This window comes from Primulina tabacum, chromosome 3 (assembly GCF_025594145.1).
Source record: "Primulina tabacum isolate GXHZ01 chromosome 3, ASM2559414v2, whole genome shotgun sequence".
Classification (NCBI taxonomy): domain Eukaryota; kingdom Viridiplantae; phylum Streptophyta; class Magnoliopsida; order Lamiales; family Gesneriaceae; genus Primulina; species Primulina tabacum.
The window spans coordinates 13121168-13142019 of NC_134552.1; the positions used below are offsets into that span (position 1 = coordinate 13121168).

Genomic DNA, 20852 nt, shown 5'->3' on the forward strand with positions numbered 1-20852 from the left:
CGCGAAAGGCGCCAGATATTTATGAATGCGTTTTACGATGTCTTCTATATCTAGATTGTTTTTCTACTTTTCTGTCGGATGTTCAACTGTTTAGCAACTAGAATGTCTAGTCATTATTCTGTATGTGGGTTATGTAAATATATAAGCACGTGTGTATGTACATATAGATGACATAAAATTAACGAGTTTATAAAAAAAAAATTGAAGATTGCGTGGGTGTGATACCCAGATTCCACCACTTAGACTCCGTTATTGATTTCGATCAGAATCAATCGAAAGGCCCTAAAAACCAGCTGCTTCACCAGTGAGCTAATTGGTTGATTTAGCCAACAGACGTAAGACATGTGAACTATCTCAACCTTGCTTGCACAACCCGGCTAAGCAAACAAAATGTTCCATCTTGTAAGTACGTTCTAGTAGAGATACGTGTATTGGGATCTTTGAGTTCTGACTTCTCATGCATTTTGTGCTTCTAAAAATGCATTAAATTCCTCTCTGATTTTGAGGGGGCGCGGTGTTGTGCAAGAACTCAGCGAAGCCGGATAGAGTGTAGGAGATGATGCAGAAAAATGAACAGGGCGACATGAATTAGACATAGATTCACTGTGCAACAGTCCTGGATGCAGATGATGCACCTGAATTAACATTCTTGTTGGTCGTACTGCTATTCTTGAGACCCCCTTTTTTACCCGTGGTATTGTTTTTGTTGTTTTTATGGAACACAAAACCAGTCGAGATGGGGAGCTCAGCATCGTTAACATTACTGCAGCGCATTAGCTCCATCGGCAGATCAAAAAACAGATTTGAAGCACTGTCTCCGTCATCTTCATTGTTCGTTATAATGGCCGATGATCTCCACGACCCACATTCGAATTTCTCAAGAGATACTCTCTGGGACACCACTGCACGCCCCTCATTGACTCCCATGTGATCAACTGGATGCGGAATATCCTTTCTTGACCTCACCGGTTTTGCATTCTTTCCGAATCCTGGTAGGAACAAGCAAAGTGCTCCACAATTGAACCTGTCGTCTTGGTCACACGGAACCGATTCCAAGTTCTGAATTACCATACCATGATGCATATGATGATCATCGGTTCCAGAGTATTCTGGTCTTTTCTCAGTTTCTTGAAGCTGGGTATTGACTTCGATAGCATGAGACAAAAGATCAAAGTCGACCGGTTGGCATGTTCGGCCTTCTCCACACGATTTGCTCCTCCTCAAGTGTCTCTCCCGGAGCTGCTCCAAATTGGTGAGGGCCACCGAGTGCTGACGATACAATGGGCTGGGTACGTGCCCATCTTTACGTTTGGCCTTCTTTTGCTGCTTCAATGGTGACGAAATGACCGAGTTTGGGAGGCTAAAGCTGAGGAATTTGCTACTGATACTGCCCTTTCCCTCCCATTTGGAATTGTGAGCTGGCTTTTGTGTGTAGTGATCGCCACGAGGCTTGCTAATCTTTGCCATGTCGTTCACTTTAATTTGGAGTGAGAGATTTGTCTGTCTGCTACTTATAGTAAGTAAGCTCACGAGGGAAGAAAGAAATTAGTGGGTGCCATGTACGCTGTTTTGGTTGTGATCGCCATGTTTTGTCGTTCGACTTGTCCTTGGGAGTTGTTCTCACGTCGTAGAATTCTTCTATAGAATGTTTTAAGTTGATTTGCATTGTATTGATGTGTATTGGAAATCCCTTGCCATTAAATTTACACAAAAACTCGGTAAGTCACTCGATCTCTCCATATATCTATATTCGTGAGATATGTATTCATACCAGCAATAAGCAGTGATATTTTCACACATAAAAATTAATATTTTTCATGGATTACATCAGATTAAGATATTCGTGTAACAAAATTGATGAGTGGGATTATTGAATTTTTTTTCTAGAAAAAAATTATGCTAGTAGAAGAACTTTTTTTAAAAAATTAATTTGGTGAAGCAAGATCAAAACCCCAGATATGAAATATGGTTAAAGCAAGCAAAAATAAAATTCAAAAAATTAATTTAGTGATGTCAAATCATTTTTTTTATTTATATAGGTTTATTTTGGCAGATAAATATGACAAATTAGTATATAAATTATTGTAGATAACTTAATTGGTACATGAATTATTGTTAAATTGACAAATTGGTACATGATCAAGCTAAAAAAATGTGTACCTAATTGAATTTATTAATGGTAATTGGACTTGAAACAATTTCAGATAAGAATAAATTGACTTTTTAGTTTAATAATTTTATACAATTAATTCATATATCAATTTTTCAATTTATAATAATTTAGTGTACCAAAATGAATTTTACTCTATTTTTATATATTATATATTAGAGGAAGGGGTTGGCATAATTTTCTGCACTAATACAATTATCGCTAGTCGCTGGACCCGAATTATGTGTAATTTAATCACAAATTTCTTTTGATTTATAATCAGGGTAATTTTTCGAATATTTATATTCAAACCCAAGATTTTGGCTATGGGCATCGAATTTCTTGATTCCTGAAATTATTTGTATTGATTTTATTTTTATTTTTTTAAATACCAACATCAGTAAACTAAAATACACCAGCAATTAGCAAACGACTAATAAATATATAAGACGAAAATTCATGTGAGACGGTCTCACATATCGTATTTTGTGAGACATATATCTTATTTGTGTCATCATGAAAAAATATTAATTTTTATGCTGAGAGTGTTATTTTTTATTGTAAATATCGGTAGGGTTGACTCGTCTCACAGATAAAGATTCATGAGACCGTGTCACAAGAGATCTGCTGTATATAATTCAGGTTACACTTCGTCAATTACGTATTATTATATATAACCACTAATCAATCATGTCAAGGTGTCATCTAACTAATGATTCACGCAACTCTAAGTATCATTTAATTTGTAGTTCCGAACGTGATTTATTTAGTATGATTTATTTGATCAACGTGATTTATATATTGTTACGTTAATTCAATAGTTTATTCGGTGTATATTGAAAGCAGTGACATCGAGTTCAATTGTTATATAAAATAAAATAAATTTGAAGTTGATAAAATAAGAGGTATATAAAGTATGTAAAAAAAAAAACAAAACAAAACTCTTGAAAAATCTCATATTTTTATTAAAAATTTTATTATTTTATAATCTTTCCATCTAAAATACATATGTTTGTTTGTTTGTTTTTTATACATGTTAAGAAAATTATTAGTAAACCAAAGTTATGTACATATTTATTATTTTATCCATATTTAATTCATGCGCATTTTCGAAACTTAGTTGAAATATGAATATTAGTAAAACTAAGTAAAAATTTAACTAAATCTAGAAACTAAAAAATAATATTTAAGACAAAAAAAAGAAATTAATATTATATAATTGAGACGGATGTGAGCAAAAAGTTGTTCTCTTGTTATAGAAATCATGGAATGGAAAGAATTTGGACATTAGAAGTATTAGTCAAACTTTCAAGTTCGTACGTAACACCTATATATTTAATATTTGAGTCGATATATTCCCAAATCAAATCTCGTTGGGGCATCCATAATAGTGGATATAATCCAATCTACGTCATCCAAATATCATCTCCATCTAAATATTCACCACTGCACACCATTGATTTGTGTGACACGACACAAATTTGTAATCGGGTATTGCAATTTTTTTTAAAATTTTTTGAAGACAACGTGATTGAGACAGAGCATATTTTTTGGGTCGAGGTGGGTCGAGGTGAGTCGAATCTTTTTTGGGTCGTGTTTTTTTTTTTTTTTGTCGAGCACGACCCAAGCACAAGGGCTCGACCCAAGCTCTTCACTATTTTAGTGAAGAGTTTGCTCGACCCAAGCTCTTCACTGTGAAGAGCTTGGGTCGAGTAGGGTAGCTTTTTTATTTTTATTTTTACTTTTATTTAATATTTATTTAATTATATATAATTATTAAACTTTCTAATTTTATATTTCAATAAAAAATATAATACTAAATAATAGATAAAAATATTTAAAGTGTTGAAATGATTTTATTTAAATGAAAATAAAATATTAATTAAAGTCACAGTGGGATTCATAAATATTTGGTTGATGTGAGATATTTGATTGTGAAACATGAGATATTTGAGTAGAGAAATATTTGATTGATGATGTGGATTAGGGGTTCCACAAATATTTGTAGGAAATATCCTTATTATTGTGGATGACCTTATATAAAACTGGTAGAATGGAACATATATCATTATTCAAAGAACAGATTTTTTGTGAGACGATCTTATGAATCTTTATTAGTGAGATGAGTCAATCTCTATCGATATTCGCAATAAAAAATAATACTCTAGCATAAAAGTAATAATTTTTAATAAATGACCCAAATAAGATATATATCTCACAAAATACGATCCGTGAGACCGTATCACACAAATTTTTGTCTTATTCAAAAACTTAAATAATACGATTTCACATAAAAATTTTGTTATATAAATCTCTAATTTGATTTATTTACGAAATATAATATTATTTTTCACTTTTAAATACAGATCGAATTGATCCATTTCACAAATATATATCAATAAAATTATCCCACGAAAAAACTTATTCTTGTCATTAATATGTGAGCGTGTGGAAAATTGAAGATAATCATGAAATAAAATGTCCTTTGTTTCTGTAAATACAATTCCAATGCACACAAAATTACAACTTTAGACAACGATACAGGTAACAAAGAATAACAAAAAAAGTCCATATTGGTAATTTTACACATCATGGTACCACGTGCGCGCCACCTCCTCAACACGCTTTGGCCGGCGCCACTTCTTCAACCATGGGTGGTTCGGCCTCAGCCACATGTGGTGTCGGTTCGACCTTCTCGACCTCGGGTGGCGGCGGCGGCGGCGGTGCTTTCTCCTCCGGGACAGCAGATTCCGTCACAATCTCCTTCTCTTTTACTTCAGCACTGGTAGACGCTTCTTCTTGGGGTTTCTCAGCAGCAGCCTCCACTTCTTTCTTCTCCTCCGTCACTACAAACGTAGAGACTTTCTCGAACACGAAAAAGATTGGACCTGGTAAATTTCCAGGGCCGACTTTGGTGGCTGCTTCGCTCACTGGTTTGCTTCCAGGGAATTCTTTGGAAAAAAAAAATAACAATTCAACGATTATCAAAAAATATAATATAAAACCCTGATAAAATCAACCCACACACACACATATATATATATATATACCAATCTTAGTGAGTTCATCAAGAAATTTCTGAACTGCTGCTGAGTGCTTCTTCAGACCTGACTCCTTTGGCTCCTTCACCAAAGTCTGTTATTTTTTCAGATATATATTAATTACTCAGTAGAGATTCATGATTGAAACTTGGATCTTTAGCAACTTCTACTTAAACAACGCAATCGATTTTATTTTTTTTATGAATTAAAATATTCTACTTATCTAAATTAAATATTGAAAATATTCTACTTTTAAAAAGGTGGATTTACAGTCATCTTCTCCGGTAAATATAAAACTAAAAACCCCATCTTGAATAACCTTAAACAAAGAAATTAAGATCGAAAGGAAATATTACATGTAGGATTTGACAACACAAATATATTTTACTGAAACTGAGAAAGAACAAATCTTCTTGACTTAAAGTAATTATTAAAAACTAATCAAAGAATCGATGTTTAAACAAGAAAGTAATAAACTCAGTCACAATAATATATATATATATATATATATATATATATATATATATATATATATATAACAATAATCCCACAAGATTGGATAAACGGTTACCTTGATTTCAACTGAGCAAGCTTCATAGATTTCAACCACCTTAGGTTGAAGCTCAGTCTTGTTGTCTTCAAAGGTTTTCGAGTATTCCTCCTGTACAATTCATGTTCAGTATATATATATGTACGTACACGTATGCTTATGTATATGTACGTATATTATCTACCTTAGACTCATCGAAAGACTTGCAAGCTTCGGCGGCGGCGGTCTTCTTGGGGTTCTCGAAAACTTTCTTGATCTTTGGAAGAACCTTGGATTTCCAGTAATTCACCATCTTCTTCTTCTTCTTCTTGATATCAGTAACAATAATTTCAGGGAAAAAAAGTGGGGGGTAGGAAATTTTTGGGAGGAAGGAATAATTTGGTGGAAATAATGATAGAGCTTGCACAGTAGGTTTGATAAATAAATATATGAAAATCAATCATGAATATCCATACATTGCCCGAAATTAAATATATATATACACATATATACATATGGCTTAGGAGGCGTCTCAGCGACAGCCACACACACACATATATATATTTATAAACAGTAGTAATTAATCTATGAAAATGAGTTTGGTTATTTATTTTAGAGTTGGTCTTACAGTTTCATGAATTAATATATGTATAATAATCTATTTGATTTATGTTTGAAATAAAAATTAATATTTTGATATAAAATTAATATTTTTAATAATCATACATAATTTGTGAATAAATTCAAATTTTTTAATCGATTTGATCCAATCAAATAAATAGATATACAATTATATTGTGAAGTCATGTCTGTATTCTATGGCAAAAACTTGTGTGAGACGGTCTCACGGATCGTATTTTGTGAGACGAATCTCTTATTTGGGTCATCCATGAAAAAGTATCACTTTTTATACTAAGAATATTACTTTTTATTGTGAATATCGGTAAGGTTGACCCATCTCACAGATAAAGATTCGTGAGACCGTCCCACAATATACCTACTTATATTCTATATAATTATACATTTATTATGTGTTATTGTACTTATTATATATATACATATAGAAGTTTTTATGTGAATTTGGTGAGAATAAGAAACATGGAAGGTCAAAAATGTCATCAATGACAGCTGGCAATAAGCTGATTGAAAGGTGGCAACGACAATTAGAGGGACCTAGTGTCTTTTCTACCTCACGTGGCCTCGCTGGTTTCTCAATATAATTTTCTACCTCACATTTGGCCTAAAATTAAATAAAATTTTTGTCAATAATAATCGATTGAAAATCTTACTGAATAATCAGTAAATTAAGATGGTTAAATAACTAAGTAATTTATTTATCGTGTGCAAGCAATTCGAATATAATTAATTTTTAGGCCAAATGTGAATGTTATGGAATATATTTGTTACACTGCATGTGGATACCAATAACATGTTAGATTATGTGATGCCAAAGTCTTATGTCTGAGACGAGATTTCGAGTTCGAGATCTATTTATAACAATCTTCCTCCTCCAGCTTAAAAAACGTAATTTATCTAGAAAGTAATATTTCAACAGAAAATCTCTTCAAAAAAAAAATTTTATTTCAACCGAAAATATTTACTTATTTGTGAGATGAATATATATCAATCAAACTATATTCCACTCGTTTATTTACATGGAATATTGTGAGATATTTCCTCAAATGTGTTAGATTTGTTGGTTGTTACTTTCCTGGTTTGGAGTGGACATGTTTTTTTAGTAGGTTTCTTTTGAGACAGTCTCACGAATTTTTATATGTGAGACGAGTTAATTCTACTGATATTCACAATAAAAAGTAATACTCTTAGCATAAAAAGTAATATTTTTTCATGAATGACCGAAATAAGAGATTCGTATCACAAAATACAACATGTGAGACAATTTCACATAAGTTTTTGCCTTTTTTTTTTACCGACGCATAAACACATAAAATGCAATTTAAATTTTCCATCTGAGATAAACTTTGTGAATTCGCACGCAACCCATCAACTGTCAGTGTTTTACAAACAAGCCCCCTCTATGTTAAAAACTCGAGCATCTACATCACAGTTCACATCCCACCCACCAACCCATTAATTATGTTAATTTTAAACAAAATAAAAAATAATTTTTGTCTCTCCAAAAACTCACCGAATCTATTTTCGTGATAACACCATCTAAACTTTAAAATTATGAATATGTTTTTAATTTTAGTATATTTATTAAATTTGGAGAGCTGAAAACCACTGACCGCAGTAGTCTGAATTAATAACAAGTTCAATTTTCGTATGTATTTGATAATATCTGTACGCATCGTGCGGGTTCTCAAGGTTAAATAATAATAATAATAATAATAATAATAATAATAATAATATGTGCATGGGTTTCCAAAAAAGAGTTAAGGGGTCTGTATGCAAATTCACGTACAAGGTGAACTCATTTTGAAATTTAGCTACGGAGCACATGGGTTGCATACCAACGGAAAATACCAAGCAACTAGGCGACAGGGAGCAATAATTTCTTAGGAGATTGGGGACTCCCGTGCATTCCAAATTTTAATTCCCATTTCAGATGTAAATTTTTTCAAAAACTAAAATTTACTTAATAATATAAATTAAACTTTTATTTTAACTTTTTTAATGGGTGAATTCCATTCATTCCAAATGGAAAAAGTAAAAAAAAAAAAAAATTGTCTTCTAAAACCATGTATGTTTAAAATCAGAAGCTCGAGTTTCCTAAACGTAAAATACAAATATGGCCGAGAGATATATTTCAAATTTGAAAACGTATGGTTTTAAAAAGCTATTGGATTTTGTGATCTTTTACTACCATTCATGATCGATCGACTTCTATTAAATTTTTCCTAGAGCTTATTATTTTAATAATATTTCGTAAACATTTGAATGTCTTAACGGATACCTCAAGCTTGTGAAAAGAGTCGCTCCTAGTTTCTGAAACAACTAAGCAACCAAAACGAAGAAAAATAAGTAACTTGATTTCAATAAGAACATCAGTCTCAATCGTCCACTAGAAATAAGAAAACTTTACAATAGATGTCGAGTCATTTTATCCGTTGCAAAGGGTCCTTTTTTTTTGGCAAATGGGCCCTATTTATCTTTTATTTTCAATTGTACATTTGTTGCAGGTTACTGCCAGATTTCCTAGTTGGTATGTAACTAAATATTTTTACCCCGGTACTAGGAAAATTCTGTGTCTCATCAGTCTACTAATGCAGATATACATTCAATTTTCTTAAATATCTTAATTTAGTGTCATTACATAAATATTTATGATTTCAATGTCGGACTCCCTACTAAACAACTCCAACCCCAAGCGACCATGACTGGATCATACCAAGAATGGCAAAACTAATGTACAACAAACTCAAACTAAAAGCAATATAAAGAACAGACACGTACGATTTAACCAAGAGAATAATTTGGAGCCACATCTAATATCCTATCATTTCTTGATGGAGCTCTCGCGGTCTCACCCTCTTCGGCTTGTCTCCCATCATCTACAACTACCAAATAGCCTTCTCTTCGTATCAAACTCTGCATCATACCCAATAATCGAATCAACATCATATTCGAGACGAGAAGCCCCCAAGTAATCACATGTCTCGTAACATAACATGTGACACATATTCAATCAGTTTATTATATACATGGCAACATTCAGTTATGCTACATTGACTAAAGTTCACGTATCATTAATAGAATACATAGCAATTATCACTTGGGTACAGATTTTACCGGCAAAACAAGTCGGTTAATAAAGAAATATTGTAATAAACTTTAATTGGGTGAATTTGTACCTCGATAATGGCTTTCACTTTTGTTAGTTCGGCAGCTGCCTCTTCCATGGAGCTATAATTATTTTTCTCATTCTGCTGATCAACATACCACTTAATCAAATCTATCTGCTTCATTCCAGCCAATCCTGTCCCTGCAATCACAAGTACACAAACATGTATTTTCCCATCAAACTCCATAAGAATATAGAAGCTTTCAACATAATAAGAAACAGTTATTTTTCCTCTTCTCATGTTTCTTATCCTTTAATTTTTTCACCCTTCTTGAGCCGTTCTATAGATGAGAAACAAAATTCCATTTTTCATCTTTTTCAATATATGTAGCATCTTAAGTCATTATTGACAACCACCTTGTTGTGTTATTGTCTCTTCGTGTTGCCTGAGTCTCATTATGAGTGCACGGGTTACTCTCTGAAAACATTCATCACTTATTACTAGTTTCTTTCCTTGCTTGCTAGCAGTCCCTGCTCCATTTTCTGCGCAACAAAGATGCCAGTGATATAGAGGGCATACATCTTCAGAAAGTGTGAGAAGAAATAATATTTTGCACAACTCTTTGCTGACCCCTATTTTCAGATTCAGGTTGAGCTGTTTCACTGGATGAATGACTTTGGCCTCGACTAGAAACATGACCTCCATCATCGTTACCATCATTGTCATGAATCTCATGATTCTCTTCCTGAAACTCTGATAAATCAATTTCACTTGATTCCACGCTGTAATTCAATCAAATGAACAATAATAACCATCAATCTTAGTTGAACGTGTGATAACTAAGGTATTTGTCTTTCACGAAAGGTATTTGACCACTCACTTGATTATTGACGTCTTTAGCAGTCTCACAGCAAGGCGTACGTGGCGGGGATGCACCTAACCCCAAAGACAAGTCATGGCAAAGAAATTGAGAACTTATAATTTGTAAGTCATTTGTATACCTCAGTATCTAGATGACTTCGTGCAATTGCCTCTGATAGCCTTATTAGTGCCTCCAGTTGCCTCACGGTCATCCGATAAGCAACTCTACTACCAGGAGCCGCGTCACCTCTGCGAAGAGAGACATAGGATTCCACCAAGCATTGTCTAGCTTCAGAGGTTAGCTGCACGATAATATAACCTGACATTTGCTATAAACTTATCTTGAATTTAAAAATTACATTTCTGCCATGCTGGGAAGAACCAACCTTTGGTTTCAGAGTCTTTGCGTATGACATGTAGCGTTTCAGTTGACCAGTGGTAAATGGGGGAGCAAGTGCATCTTCATGCTTTTGATGAACTCTCACGATATGATGAGCGATGCGGAAATCAGTTTGGTCATCAGGGTCATCAATCATAACATATACGAGGTCGAACCTCGAAAGAATTGCAGGAGGAAGAGCCACATTGTACTACAGAAGTATACAATAGAAGCATTACTCTACAAAAATAAGGCATTTCAAAATTCAATTGCCCAGACTTTCCAAAAAGGTCATGATCTTTCCATACTGGTGTTTTATTCAAATGGCAAGACAATAATGAAAGCTCACCTTCAAGGGTTTAGTCTTATCATATCGCCCCCCGGTGGGATTGGCAGCAGCTAAAATTGAAGTTCTAGCATTCAGCGTTGCTTGAATTCCAGCTTTAGTTATGCTTATTGTCTGTTGCTCCATAGCTTCATGTATGGCAACCTTAAGATATGTGAATGAGATACAATCCCATTAAGTTAATCCAGATTGTGCATGTGAGGACCTTTCTAAAATATTTTTTTAGCAGAGGAAGGGGAAAAAATCGACGAAGTTACAATTACCTGATCTCTGACATCCATTTTGTCAAATTCGTCAATACAACAGATTCCATTGTCAGCAAGCATTAGTGCCCCAGCCTGAAAGAAATCAACAGATGGTATATTAACACAGGGACATAATATAAGTAAGACACATGTGAGGAAGTTTTGATGCTCGAGGTGCAAAAGTTTAATTTTCACTTTCAAAAGAACCTCAGATCAGAGTCTGAAGCTCTCAAATGAATCATTCATCATAAAACCTGAAGAAAAAAAATGATTACCTCAATGCAGAATTCACCAGTCTCTGGTTCCTTGGCCACTGTCGCGGTAAGCCCAGCAGCAGATGAGGACTTTCCTGAAGTGTAGACAGACCTTGCAACTAGACCTGAAGCGTACCTAAGGTGGGTGGAACAGTGAAACATAAAAACAACTTTGAATTCATGAGAGGGTATAACAAAAATCAAATGGCGGCATACTTGAGAAACTGAGACTTCGCACAGCTGGGATCACCCACAATACAAACATTAATGTCTCCTCTTAAGTTGATGCCTTCATGTGTAAACTTATGGATACCACCCAAAACCATAAGCAGGATTGCTCGCTTGATATCTTGGTGACCAAACACTGTTGGTGCAATGCTGTCAACAAGCTTATGAAAGAAGTCAGGCGTGTTTCTCATACTGTGTATCTCACTCAACTCTTCTGCCTGTCCAACCAATAGAACCATGGGGGAAAAAGCATATTTAAAATGAGGAGATCAAAACTTAACAGAAACAGGCTTTACAAAAGTTTGAAAGGGGAATTAATAAAATATGAAAAAAAAGGAATAAAAAATTCGGACAAAAAAAGACTGGCTGATCAGGGAACCCACCGTGTATTGCTTACTATCAGCCTCATCAGAGTCCCTTCTATTTCTGATGTCATTATCTCTTTGGTCATCACAAATCTGGAAGGAAAAAGAAAATAATTTATAAAGAAGTAAAAAATTAAGAGTTGAAACATGCGGCTTAATGACTTTATGTGGAATTTTACAAGTTTGAAGCTTTTCAATATCATGTAATAAAATGCACAACATCAAAGGGATTGACACCTGAACTGAGTTTGCTATGAAGGCGAGACGGTAAGAAAGGTCTCTCACACCCAAAGCTCGAAGTCCTTTAGCACCTTCTTGACCAGAATTTACATTCTTACGCTGAGATCCTTCTCTGTGAAACTCAGCTCTCTCCCCCGGAGAGGCTAATGCTAGAATGTCAGGTAGAACTACCACAGTGCCAGTGAACACAACCCTATAATGTTAAAGCATCACATGAGAAGTTTTTCACTAGTCTATTAAAACAAGCATTGATAATGCAAATAAATGATCCTCACTTGTCCCCAGCCCTAGCTTGTTCAACAATATCATGACGTAGAATGACATCCAGTGATCTGGGAAGGGAGCCAGCAGGTATTTCCTGGGAGGTCTCCTGCATGCGAACCCTCTGCCAGTCAGCAAACTTGCTCTCTTGTCTCAACAACGCCCACTTTGATCTGTTATGACAAGTTGCATTCATGCAGATAATTGGCTGCACAAGATCAGAGGGATTCAGAGACAAATGAAGTTGATAGAGATGATTCAATGATCAGTTAAAGGTGGCACCAATAAGAATATCAATAGTAAACATGGGAACACAACAATTTCGTCCCAGAAACATGCCGTATCAGTTTCATTCTTTGTTACAGCAAAGAAAACTATAAATGTCTTTGATAAACTCAGTGGAACGTAGCAGCCAAGTCCAAGGAAAAGAAATAGGTCTCAACTGTTTCTCTGACAAAATTTTAAATTAAAACACACACTCGGATTAGATAAACAATTATTTGCAGTGTCAGGACTCTGGAGAACCAGTATTTGAAACTCATTATTCATTACAAGGGAATTAATTTGAATTATGGTTCTGGTTAATGGCTCATCCTTTCTTGCCTCAATTCTTAAACTTGGATGTGCTCTAGAAGCTGGTAAACATAATATCGGCTTAACTATCAATTTAACTATAGAGGCAGACCTAGCAACAGAACCGTTTGGGAAAATGCCACATTTTTTTGTCATGTATGCTTGAGTACGACCGTATTAGAGGGAGAATTATGCAAACCTCGGTGTACTTGAATTGTTGTTCAACATTCTTAACGACATTTCCACAGTCCAAACATTTGAAAGTGCCCTGAAGAAGCTCGGGCCTAACCTCACTGGTCCGAGTGACTACGCCACTCACTGACACTAGCTTCCCAATCTCGGCGGTGGTCAATTCCCTCAATCTGCAAAAACGCACATTTGAGTAAAAAAATCGCGACCGTTGTCTGATATAAAAAGAAGTCAAACATTGACTTAGTACGAACGAGTCATGGAAACAAATATACAGCACCTCTTGACCATGGGGAGGTTGTAAAACGCGACGTTAATGTCCTTGTTCTGATTATCATCGGCAATAAATGTGGGCTTAAGCTCCATGACAAACCTCTTGCAGGCATTATTCAAGTAAGGCTCGAAGCGGAGAAATTCATCTGAGATTGCCTTCTGTACGATGTTATTGAAGGTCATGACGTGTGAGAAATCGATGAACATGGTGTTGGATTCGTTGGGCCTCATCGCCTCCACCTCAGCCTCGTAGTACGGCGGGTAGCCTCCCATTCCACGACCTCCCTGCGCTTCCGGACTGAATTTCTTGAGAAATTCCAAGAAGATGTTTTCCACCCGCAGTGCTTTCTCGTCCAGACAGTATCCCCCGCTGCCGCCATAGCCCTCCATTTCCCAGATGGAACAATTCCTCTTCTCCAGCTAACAGATAATGACTTCACGAGAGAGAAGCGAATAGCAAAATCAAGATCTGCGTTCGGTTCTGGATTCGAAATCGAAGCGATCCAGATTTGGAGGGTCCGGGAAAAGCCGAAGAAGGGTTTATATGTCCATGGCGGGAAAACGTCCAGTTTCCCGCCACAATTTCCCTCCACGGGTCACAAACATGAACTGGGCTGGGCCACACCTACAAAGCCCAATATGGCCCTAATATTGTTTTTGGGAACTTCCATTTTTGTAACTTTTAATAAAAGTTAAAAGCATAAATGTGATGTTTTCTCTTATTTTTTTAAGTTTAAATTATAAATTATTATTTATATCATTAAAATATTTATTATATCATATTTATTTTTTAAATAATATTTTTTTATTTTATATCATTTTATTTTCAAAATTTTTTATATAAAACATTTGTATTTTTTTATTTTTATTTTTATTAATCTTATATATTTTTCAAGCATTCATGTTCTAAAAAATCAAAAAATAAATTATTTTTGATACAATATTTATAACATAATAATAAATATATGAACACATTGTTGATGATGTGAATATCAAGTCTTAGATAATTAAAAAATATCAATTTTATATAGTTTAAAGCTATGGTTGTCATTTAACTAAAAAGTAATTTTATAAGCAATTATTTTCAAAATATTCAAACTTTAATTTGTATTGACTTTAAACTTGTATTTTCAAATATTCTCTGTTTTAAGTACTCGTCAACTTCAAAATAATATCTAGAACAATCATTTTTTTAAAAACCAAAAGCTCTCCAAAATACTCTTATTGATTTATTTTTAAAAAACATTTCAAACTGATTCAACATAAAATCAATCAATCAATAGTAAATTTTATTAAATTTCATGAAAAATTTGAGAAAATCAAAACTTTGGAATAAGACATTTCAGATATTTGGATTTTGTTTAATCGGTCGAACTAATTAAATGTCTTCATACAAGGAAAAAAAGTCACCAACAGATATTGGATTGACACATTACTATGAGCATTGTGGATAAATGTGTTCATCGGTCAGTTCAATGCAATTTTTAGTTTTTATTTCGATTTTCGAAATATATAATCCGATATCCGAACTGTTTTTTTCTGTCCAATTTTCTAATAAAACCGTTTAGTTTATTCGATTGTAACAGTTATTTAAATTAGTAACTAAAATATAATACATTAGTTTTTAGTTAATTTTCCAATAAAACTTTAAAATATAAAGTCCAGATAAATTAAATAAATAATAATAAACTAAAAATTATTGATTTAAATAAAATTATTGGATTTTGACAAATATAATTCGAAATTGAACGATATAAAATTCATTTTTAACATTTATTTACATTCAAGTAAACAAATTCAATTTTGTTTTCTGATTTGAATTTACAATTTTTTCGATGATTTAAACCAAAATTTGAATACCGATCAAATCAATGTCCGTGGAAAATCATGTGACAGTGGTGGTGTCCCCGCATGTTGTGCGTGTGTGTGGAGAATATAAAGAATATAAGACAAGTCGAGTTGAATCCCCGAAATGCATTTTGTGTGTGTGAGGTCCCACCTAAATTTCCCCAAGAATGAGACCAACTTCTTCACTGCCTCACAAACAAGATGGGTAATTGCGGCACTAGGGAGGAATCAGCCATCGTCGCCACTGCTCACAACCAAACTCAAGGTTCCCTTTTCCCCCTCTGCTATCATTTCTCTTGCATTCTGCTGTTAGCTGATAGATCTAGGTCTACTACCTTCCTTTTTTTCCCAGCTTCTTGGTCTGAACGTTCAGGCGTTGGATTTCTTTTCGGCTTTTTGAGCGAACAGTTGTACCTAGTAGTGATATTCTACTCGGGTTTTCTGTGTTTTGCTTTTGTTTATTGATTTTTCATGTAATTGTTATGCTAAATGTGTGAGCATTATATAATTGGAGCTCCCTGTGATTCCGTTTCCGTCGTTTGATCGTTGGAAGTCGTAGTTAGGGTTTAAGTTGTGTTTCATAATTTTAAAATTGCTTTAATTTTTTTGTGCTTATGACCAATGTCGTCGTTTTTTTCATATTGTTTTTTTTTTTTTGGAAATTGTTGCTTAAAACATAAGCATTATGTAATAGTGTCGTGACGTGATTGCATTTGCATCCCATAATTTGAATGGAGGTGATGGTAACTGCGATTCAAAAGTGTGAGTTTATTAATGTTAGAATTGAAATGAAAAAAAAAAAAGAGCAGTTCAGCAGCAGCTCCAGGTGTTGCCAGTTCCCACCAGGAATCTATCAGGTCTGGGGAGGAAGCACAGTCGCTCTACATCAGATCTAAGTGATCCCTCCACACCCCGTAACTTGGAGGACTTTCGGAAAAACTCCTTGCTGTACACCCATGTGATTGCCTTCACCCTCTTCGAGCTTGAGACCATCACAAAAAGCTTTCGTTCTGACTACATACTTGGTGAGGGTGGCTTTGGAACGGTGTACAAAGGTTACATTGATGAGAATGTTCGGGTTGGACTCAAATCTCTCCCTGTTGCGGTTAAGGTTCTTAACAAGGAAGGCCTTCAAGGACACCGTGAATGGCTTGTGAGTTTTTGGATTCTTTTTTCTTGCCTTGCTGAATTTGGACCGACTTCCTTTTTCGTGCGCTTCCATGTATTTACTGTGTTTTCTGTGTTTCATTTCAAGTTGGTGGATGATTTACTCAATCCTACTCCTATTGTATTTACGTGCATGATTGCTTTTTTTCTTATGTAAGAACTGGTTGTATCTGAAGTTAAACTTCTCAAACTCAAGCCTTTTTTACTCTCTTAACAATTTCAATTCATGCAACGAAAAGTTACCATGAATGTCATGTTCATCAATCCCCACCCCACTGATGTGCTAAGTTCTTATAACATCATTAATAAAATAACGTTTCTTATATATATATATATATAAAAGAATATGTCCAAAATATCTGAATGAACATATGATTTCCTGTTTCAGACTGAGGTCAACTTCCTCGGGCAGCTCAGGCACCCAAATCTGGTGAAGTTGATTGGATATTGCTGTGAGGACGATCACAGGTTACTAGTTTATGAGTTCATGTTCCGAGGAAGCCTTGAGAATCACCTCTTTCGGAGTAGGTTTATTTCTTCCTAAGCTTACTTTTTTGCTTTTCCTCTATTTAAAAAAGCTGTTCCATCTTGGTTTGTGCAAGAATCAGATATTTCCTAGTTCATATGTATATGTTTCTGCATTTGTGAAGGAGATGTGGGTGGCGTGCAATTGGGGCATACTGAATTAACAGAATAGCATGATTTTAGAGTCTTGTGATGTTCAGAACTTTCATAAAGTTCAGTAACTGATCAATGTAGTCATTTTCATGCAATATAAATTGTGCTTTCGATTGAGATCATACATAAATTTAGGTGTGATTAATGGAGTAATGTAACTCTCAATAGAATTATTTATCAAAAATAGTGAACACTTTTTTATTATCAGTAATTAAACATGATATAATGTTTAATGTTAAATCAATCATTACTTGTTTATTGTGTTGGAGCTAAGTTAATTTCATTGGAAACATCTTTACTCAATTTTTTCTCCTCAGTTTGGCTTTTCAAAGCTCTTTTTTAGCTCATTGTTTTTTATCTTTTCTACCTTGTGTGCATTGTTTGATTTTGATGTCGCTAATGTATTTTCATGTTTTTTCTGTGTTTCTTTGGCATGAGTGCAATACTGAAAAGTGCATATCTCTTTCTTGTGTGATTTATTTGATCTTTTGCTGGCTAAAATTTACGTGGAATTTTCTGAGGCATCCAGAAACAACTGCTCCACTATCTTGGTCTACAAGGATGATGATCGCTCTTGGGGCTGCTAAAGGGCTTGCTTTCCTTCATAATGCCGAAAGGCCAGTCATATATCGAGACTTCAAGACCTCAAACATTCTGCTGGACTCGGTAGGTGACGATTTTATATTTGAATCATAGTATTTCCTTTTCACTCTTCCTGGGCTCTTAACTGGGAAAAATGACCCGATTATACTGTGACCTGTCACTTTGGGGATACATATGTGAGTCAATTCTTAAGCTCATGGTCAACTTTTACAATCAAGCACAAGGGCAATTAATCAAGTTCAGCAACAGGTTCTCCAGCAAGCCTAAGAAGGATTCAAAAATAAAATTGAATGACTCGATCAAAATACTGGAAATTCTCAGATAAAAGAGAAACAGAATTGTCAACATTATTAGCTATCTCTCAGTGATTTCCGTTTTGGAGAAAGAACTTTAATACTTTAGCTAAATAAATTATGCATGAGTTGCAGGATTATATGGCAAAACTTTCTGATTTTGGACTTGCTAAAGCGGGCCCACAAGGTGACGAGACCCATGTATCCACTCGAGTTATGGGTACCTATGGTTATGCAGCCCCAGAATATGTCATGACTGGTACTGCCTCTAAATTTTTACAATTGCCTTTTGTTAGAATATCTTCTTACATCTCTCTGTTATTTGAAATATAATCCCAACTATTGTAGATAAATGTATGTAGAGAGATGTTGAATATTAATGTCTGACAGCCATCTTATCTCAACGTTAGGAGTAAGAAGGCTTGATTCAGCAACTTGCATTAATTACGTGTAGTGAAATCCATTGTCCCCTTTCCCATACTCTCTCCATATTTATTGTCTTCAAAAATCTTACTTGAATTAAATATATTTAAGAATTTAGAACTTAGTTGTACGGTGCTCATTTGGAAAATAGTAATTAGTCTTTAATAAATATATGTATTAAGACAATGAAGCTCAAATAATCTCGTAGTGACTTCCCACCACCAACACACACACCCCTTTTGATCCTCAACTAGACAAACAATGCACCATATGAGAAACTAGATTCATCTTTGTTAAATGAATTTGTTGCAAGAGATTGGAACTATGTCATGATTAATCATTATTGTGGGTTCCAAGATTCAGCTATTTCTATATTGTTTCAAAGTCGGACCTAAGCTTTTGATGTTTATATCTGGTGGAAGATGAAGACTTTAGGAGAAGTGTACGTTGTTGATAAATATTTATGAAAGAAAAATTTCTCTTGAGATGCTAGGAGTGAAATGAGTGAGTATTCATAATTTAGATTTCAAGTGACACCAATTCGGGATTATTTGGAGTCGATAGTCTTGACTGGAATAAAAATATAAAATACTGAGGGGGGGGGGGGGGGGGGGGGGGGGGGGGGGGGGGGATTTGGAGTTCCAAAAATCAAAAGAATGAAAGATATTTGAATTAATATAAAGGATTTGAAATTATTTCAAATATGTGATTTGAAATTATTTCAAATATGTAGATCCAAATGCAATCTCCTTAAATCAAATTTATAAAGAATAAATCAAATTTAAATTTAAATTTCTACATTGACATTAAAATTTATACGTGGATAATATGTTATTCGATATTCCCTCAATTTGTAGCATGGAAACAGCACACTTTAACTGTAGAAAAAAAACTCTGAAATATAAAACCCAATTGAATCCCACTGTTTAAACACGCGATATTAGCACGTAGAAATAAGCTTTCGAAAGCCTAACTGACTAATTTTCTTTATGGATTGGTGTGCTGCATTGTATTATTTGTATATTAGTCATCCGATTTAAGAAGGGATTGTGGAATTCATGTCATTTTAAGCTCCATGTGCATGTGGCGCAGAAGTTGGAATCCTTACTTTGTTAAATAACTATGGTTTTGTTTACATGCATCCTTACCTACCCAGATTTCATTGATACATCTGTTATTAGGAAACACTAATCTCTCGGTGATGGTTATTATTCCATAAAATTTGGAGTCGATTTGTTGGTTGCTTTCTGTTATCTGGGTATCTGGTTGATGTCTCAGCATGACATGGACAGGGCATCTTACCGCTAGGAGTGATGTTTACAGTTTCGGTGTAGTTCTTCTGGAACTATTAACCGGAAGGAAATCTGTTGACAAGACTAGGCCAAGCAAGGAAGTGAGCCTGGTAGATTGGGCCAGACCAAAACTAAACGACAAGAGGAAATTGATTCAGATAATCGATCCTAGATTAGAAAACCAGTACTCTGTAAGAGCATCACAAAAAGCTTGCAGTTTGGCATACTATTGTTTGAGCCAAAACCCAAAAGCTAGACCTTTGATGAGCGATGTAGTTGAGACATTGGAGCCTTTGCAATGCACCAGTGGTAGTGAGGTCTCACCATCTTCGTCCTCAACCCCTACATTTATATGCAGCGGCAGCCCGTTCATTTCGGGTAGGATTCCAGGGTACAAGACGCAAAGCTGAATTTCTATGACATGTGTTACTCGTGGGAACAGAAATCGTTCCTCTGGTGTCTGGACCGTGCCAGAGTAGATGGAAAAAGCTGTTCACATATATGATGTATCTGTGTTTGTTCGTCCGTGCCTGCCATAACTCGCTGTGGGATGGGGTGCATTTGCTGCTGCATTGTGCTGGATGTATATCTGTGTGAAAATTGCAAGCTTGTTCATTATTTATGTTATGAAACCCTACCCCCTTTTGGCATTTTGGTGATGGTACGTTTTCGATTTGTGATCCAAATAGATGTTTTATGTCCATTTTGAAGTTAGAGAATTTTTTTTGGCCGTACTCTTTGCTTGCATCATATCCTTTTGAAAAATGAAATGATGATTAGTCTTCTATGGAGGCAACGCCATAGAATATATACACATAAGTTACTATTTTACGCTTTCAATGAAGTAAGGTAATTACCCACATTATTTT

At 34.7% G+C, this 20852-nt stretch overlaps 4 protein-coding genes across 6 annotated transcripts; 1 reads left to right on the top strand and 3 right to left on the bottom strand.

Annotated features, from left to right (window-relative positions):
* Positions 1-193: 193 nt before the first annotated feature.
* On the bottom strand, positions 194-1625 carry LOC142540524 (uncharacterized). Its single transcript, XM_075646757.1, has 2 exons — positions 663-1625; positions 194-616 (listed from the first exon to the last, which is right to left on the bottom strand). Exons 1-2 carry the CDS (start codon positions 1465-1467, stop codon positions 456-458), a joined length of 966 nt encoding a protein of 321 aa, XP_075502872.1. The 5' UTR covers positions 1468-1625; the 3' UTR covers positions 194-455.
* Positions 1626-4590: 2965 nt separating this feature from the next.
* Positions 4591-6195, bottom strand: LOC142540525 (plasma membrane-associated cation-binding protein 1-like). Its single transcript, XM_075646758.1, has 4 exons — positions 5925-6195; positions 5762-5851; positions 5200-5284; positions 4591-5100 (listed from the first exon to the last, which is right to left on the bottom strand). Exons 1-4 carry the CDS (start codon positions 6030-6032, stop codon positions 4766-4768), a joined length of 618 nt encoding a protein of 205 aa, XP_075502873.1. The 5' UTR covers positions 6033-6195; the 3' UTR covers positions 4591-4765.
* Positions 6196-8950: 2755 nt separating this feature from the next.
* On the bottom strand, positions 8951-14204 carry LOC142540526 (DNA replication licensing factor MCM6-like). Its single transcript, XM_075646759.1, has 16 exons — positions 13687-14204; positions 13417-13579; positions 12659-12852; positions 12381-12576; positions 12162-12236; positions 11767-11996; positions 11572-11686; positions 11315-11389; positions 11055-11195; positions 10713-10916; positions 10467-10628; positions 10346-10401; positions 10096-10247; positions 9882-10007; positions 9535-9665; positions 8951-9271 (listed from the first exon to the last, which is right to left on the bottom strand). Exons 1-16 carry the CDS (start codon positions 14067-14069, stop codon positions 9140-9142), a joined length of 2535 nt encoding a protein of 844 aa, XP_075502874.1. The 5' UTR covers positions 14070-14204; the 3' UTR covers positions 8951-9139.
* A 1341-nt stretch (positions 14205-15545) lies between these two features.
* LOC142540527 (putative serine/threonine-protein kinase PBL8) lies at positions 15546-20764 on the top strand. Of its 3 annotated transcripts, none has more exons than XM_075646763.1 (6): positions 15546-15792; positions 16364-16680; positions 17083-17222; positions 17894-18038; positions 18404-18527; positions 19984-20764. In XM_075646763.1, exons 1-6 carry the CDS (start codon positions 15729-15731, stop codon positions 20391-20393), a joined length of 1200 nt encoding a protein of 399 aa, XP_075502878.1. In that variant the 5' UTR covers positions 15546-15728; the 3' UTR covers positions 20394-20764. The 3 variants fall into 3 exon arrangements, with proteins under 3 accessions (XP_075502878.1, XP_075502876.1, XP_075502877.1); XM_075646761.1 differs by having other exon boundaries at positions 15547-15792; positions 16337-16680; positions 19984-20761; XM_075646762.1 differs by having other exon boundaries at positions 15548-15792; positions 16337-16680; positions 17083-17218; positions 17902-18038; positions 19984-20758.
* The last annotated feature ends 88 nt before the right edge of the window (positions 20765-20852 follow it).

Excerpts from the sequence above, each read along its gene's own strand:
- LOC142540524 (XM_075646757.1), bottom strand. The coding sequence starts at position 1,467 with ATGGCAAAGATTAGCAAGCCTCGTGGCGATCACTACACACAAAAGCCA. Across the intron at positions 617-662 it reads AGGGGGTCTCAAGAATAGCA|GACTGTTGCACAGTGAATCT; the intron begins GTACGACCAACA and ends ATCTGCATCCAG.
- LOC142540525 (XM_075646758.1), bottom strand. The coding sequence starts at position 6,032 with ATGGTGAATTACTGGAAATCCAAGGTTCTTCCAAAGATCAAGAAAGTT. Across the intron at positions 5,852-5,924 it reads AGTCTTTCGATGAGTCTAAG|GAGGAATACTCGAAAACCTT; the intron begins GTAGATAATATA and ends TGAATTGTACAG. Across the intron at positions 5,285-5,761 it reads CTTGCTCAGTTGAAATCAAG|ACTTTGGTGAAGGAGCCAAA; the intron begins GTAACCGTTTAT and ends AAAAAATAACAG.
- LOC142540526 (XM_075646759.1), bottom strand. The coding sequence starts at position 14,069 with ATGGAGGGCTATGGCGGCAGCGGGGGATACTGTCTGGACGAGAAAGCA. Across the intron at positions 12,577-12,658 it reads CAAGCTAGGGCTGGGGACAA|GGTTGTGTTCACTGGCACTG; the intron begins GTGAGGATCATT and ends TTAACATTATAG. Across the intron at positions 10,402-10,466 it reads GAAGTCATCTAGATACTGAG|GTGCATCCCCGCCACGTACG; the intron begins GTATACAAATGA and ends CTTTGGGGTTAG.
- LOC142540527 (XM_075646761.1), top strand. The coding sequence starts at position 15,729 with ATGGGTAATTGCGGCACTAGGGAGGAATCAGCCATCGTCGCCACTGCT. Across the intron at positions 15,793-16,336 it reads TGCTCACAACCAAACTCAAG|TTCAGCAGCAGCTCCAGGTG; the intron begins GTTCCCTTTTCC and ends AAAAAAGAGCAG. Across the intron at positions 16,681-17,082 it reads AAGGACACCGTGAATGGCTT|ACTGAGGTCAACTTCCTCGG; the intron begins GTGAGTTTTTGG and ends TTCCTGTTTCAG.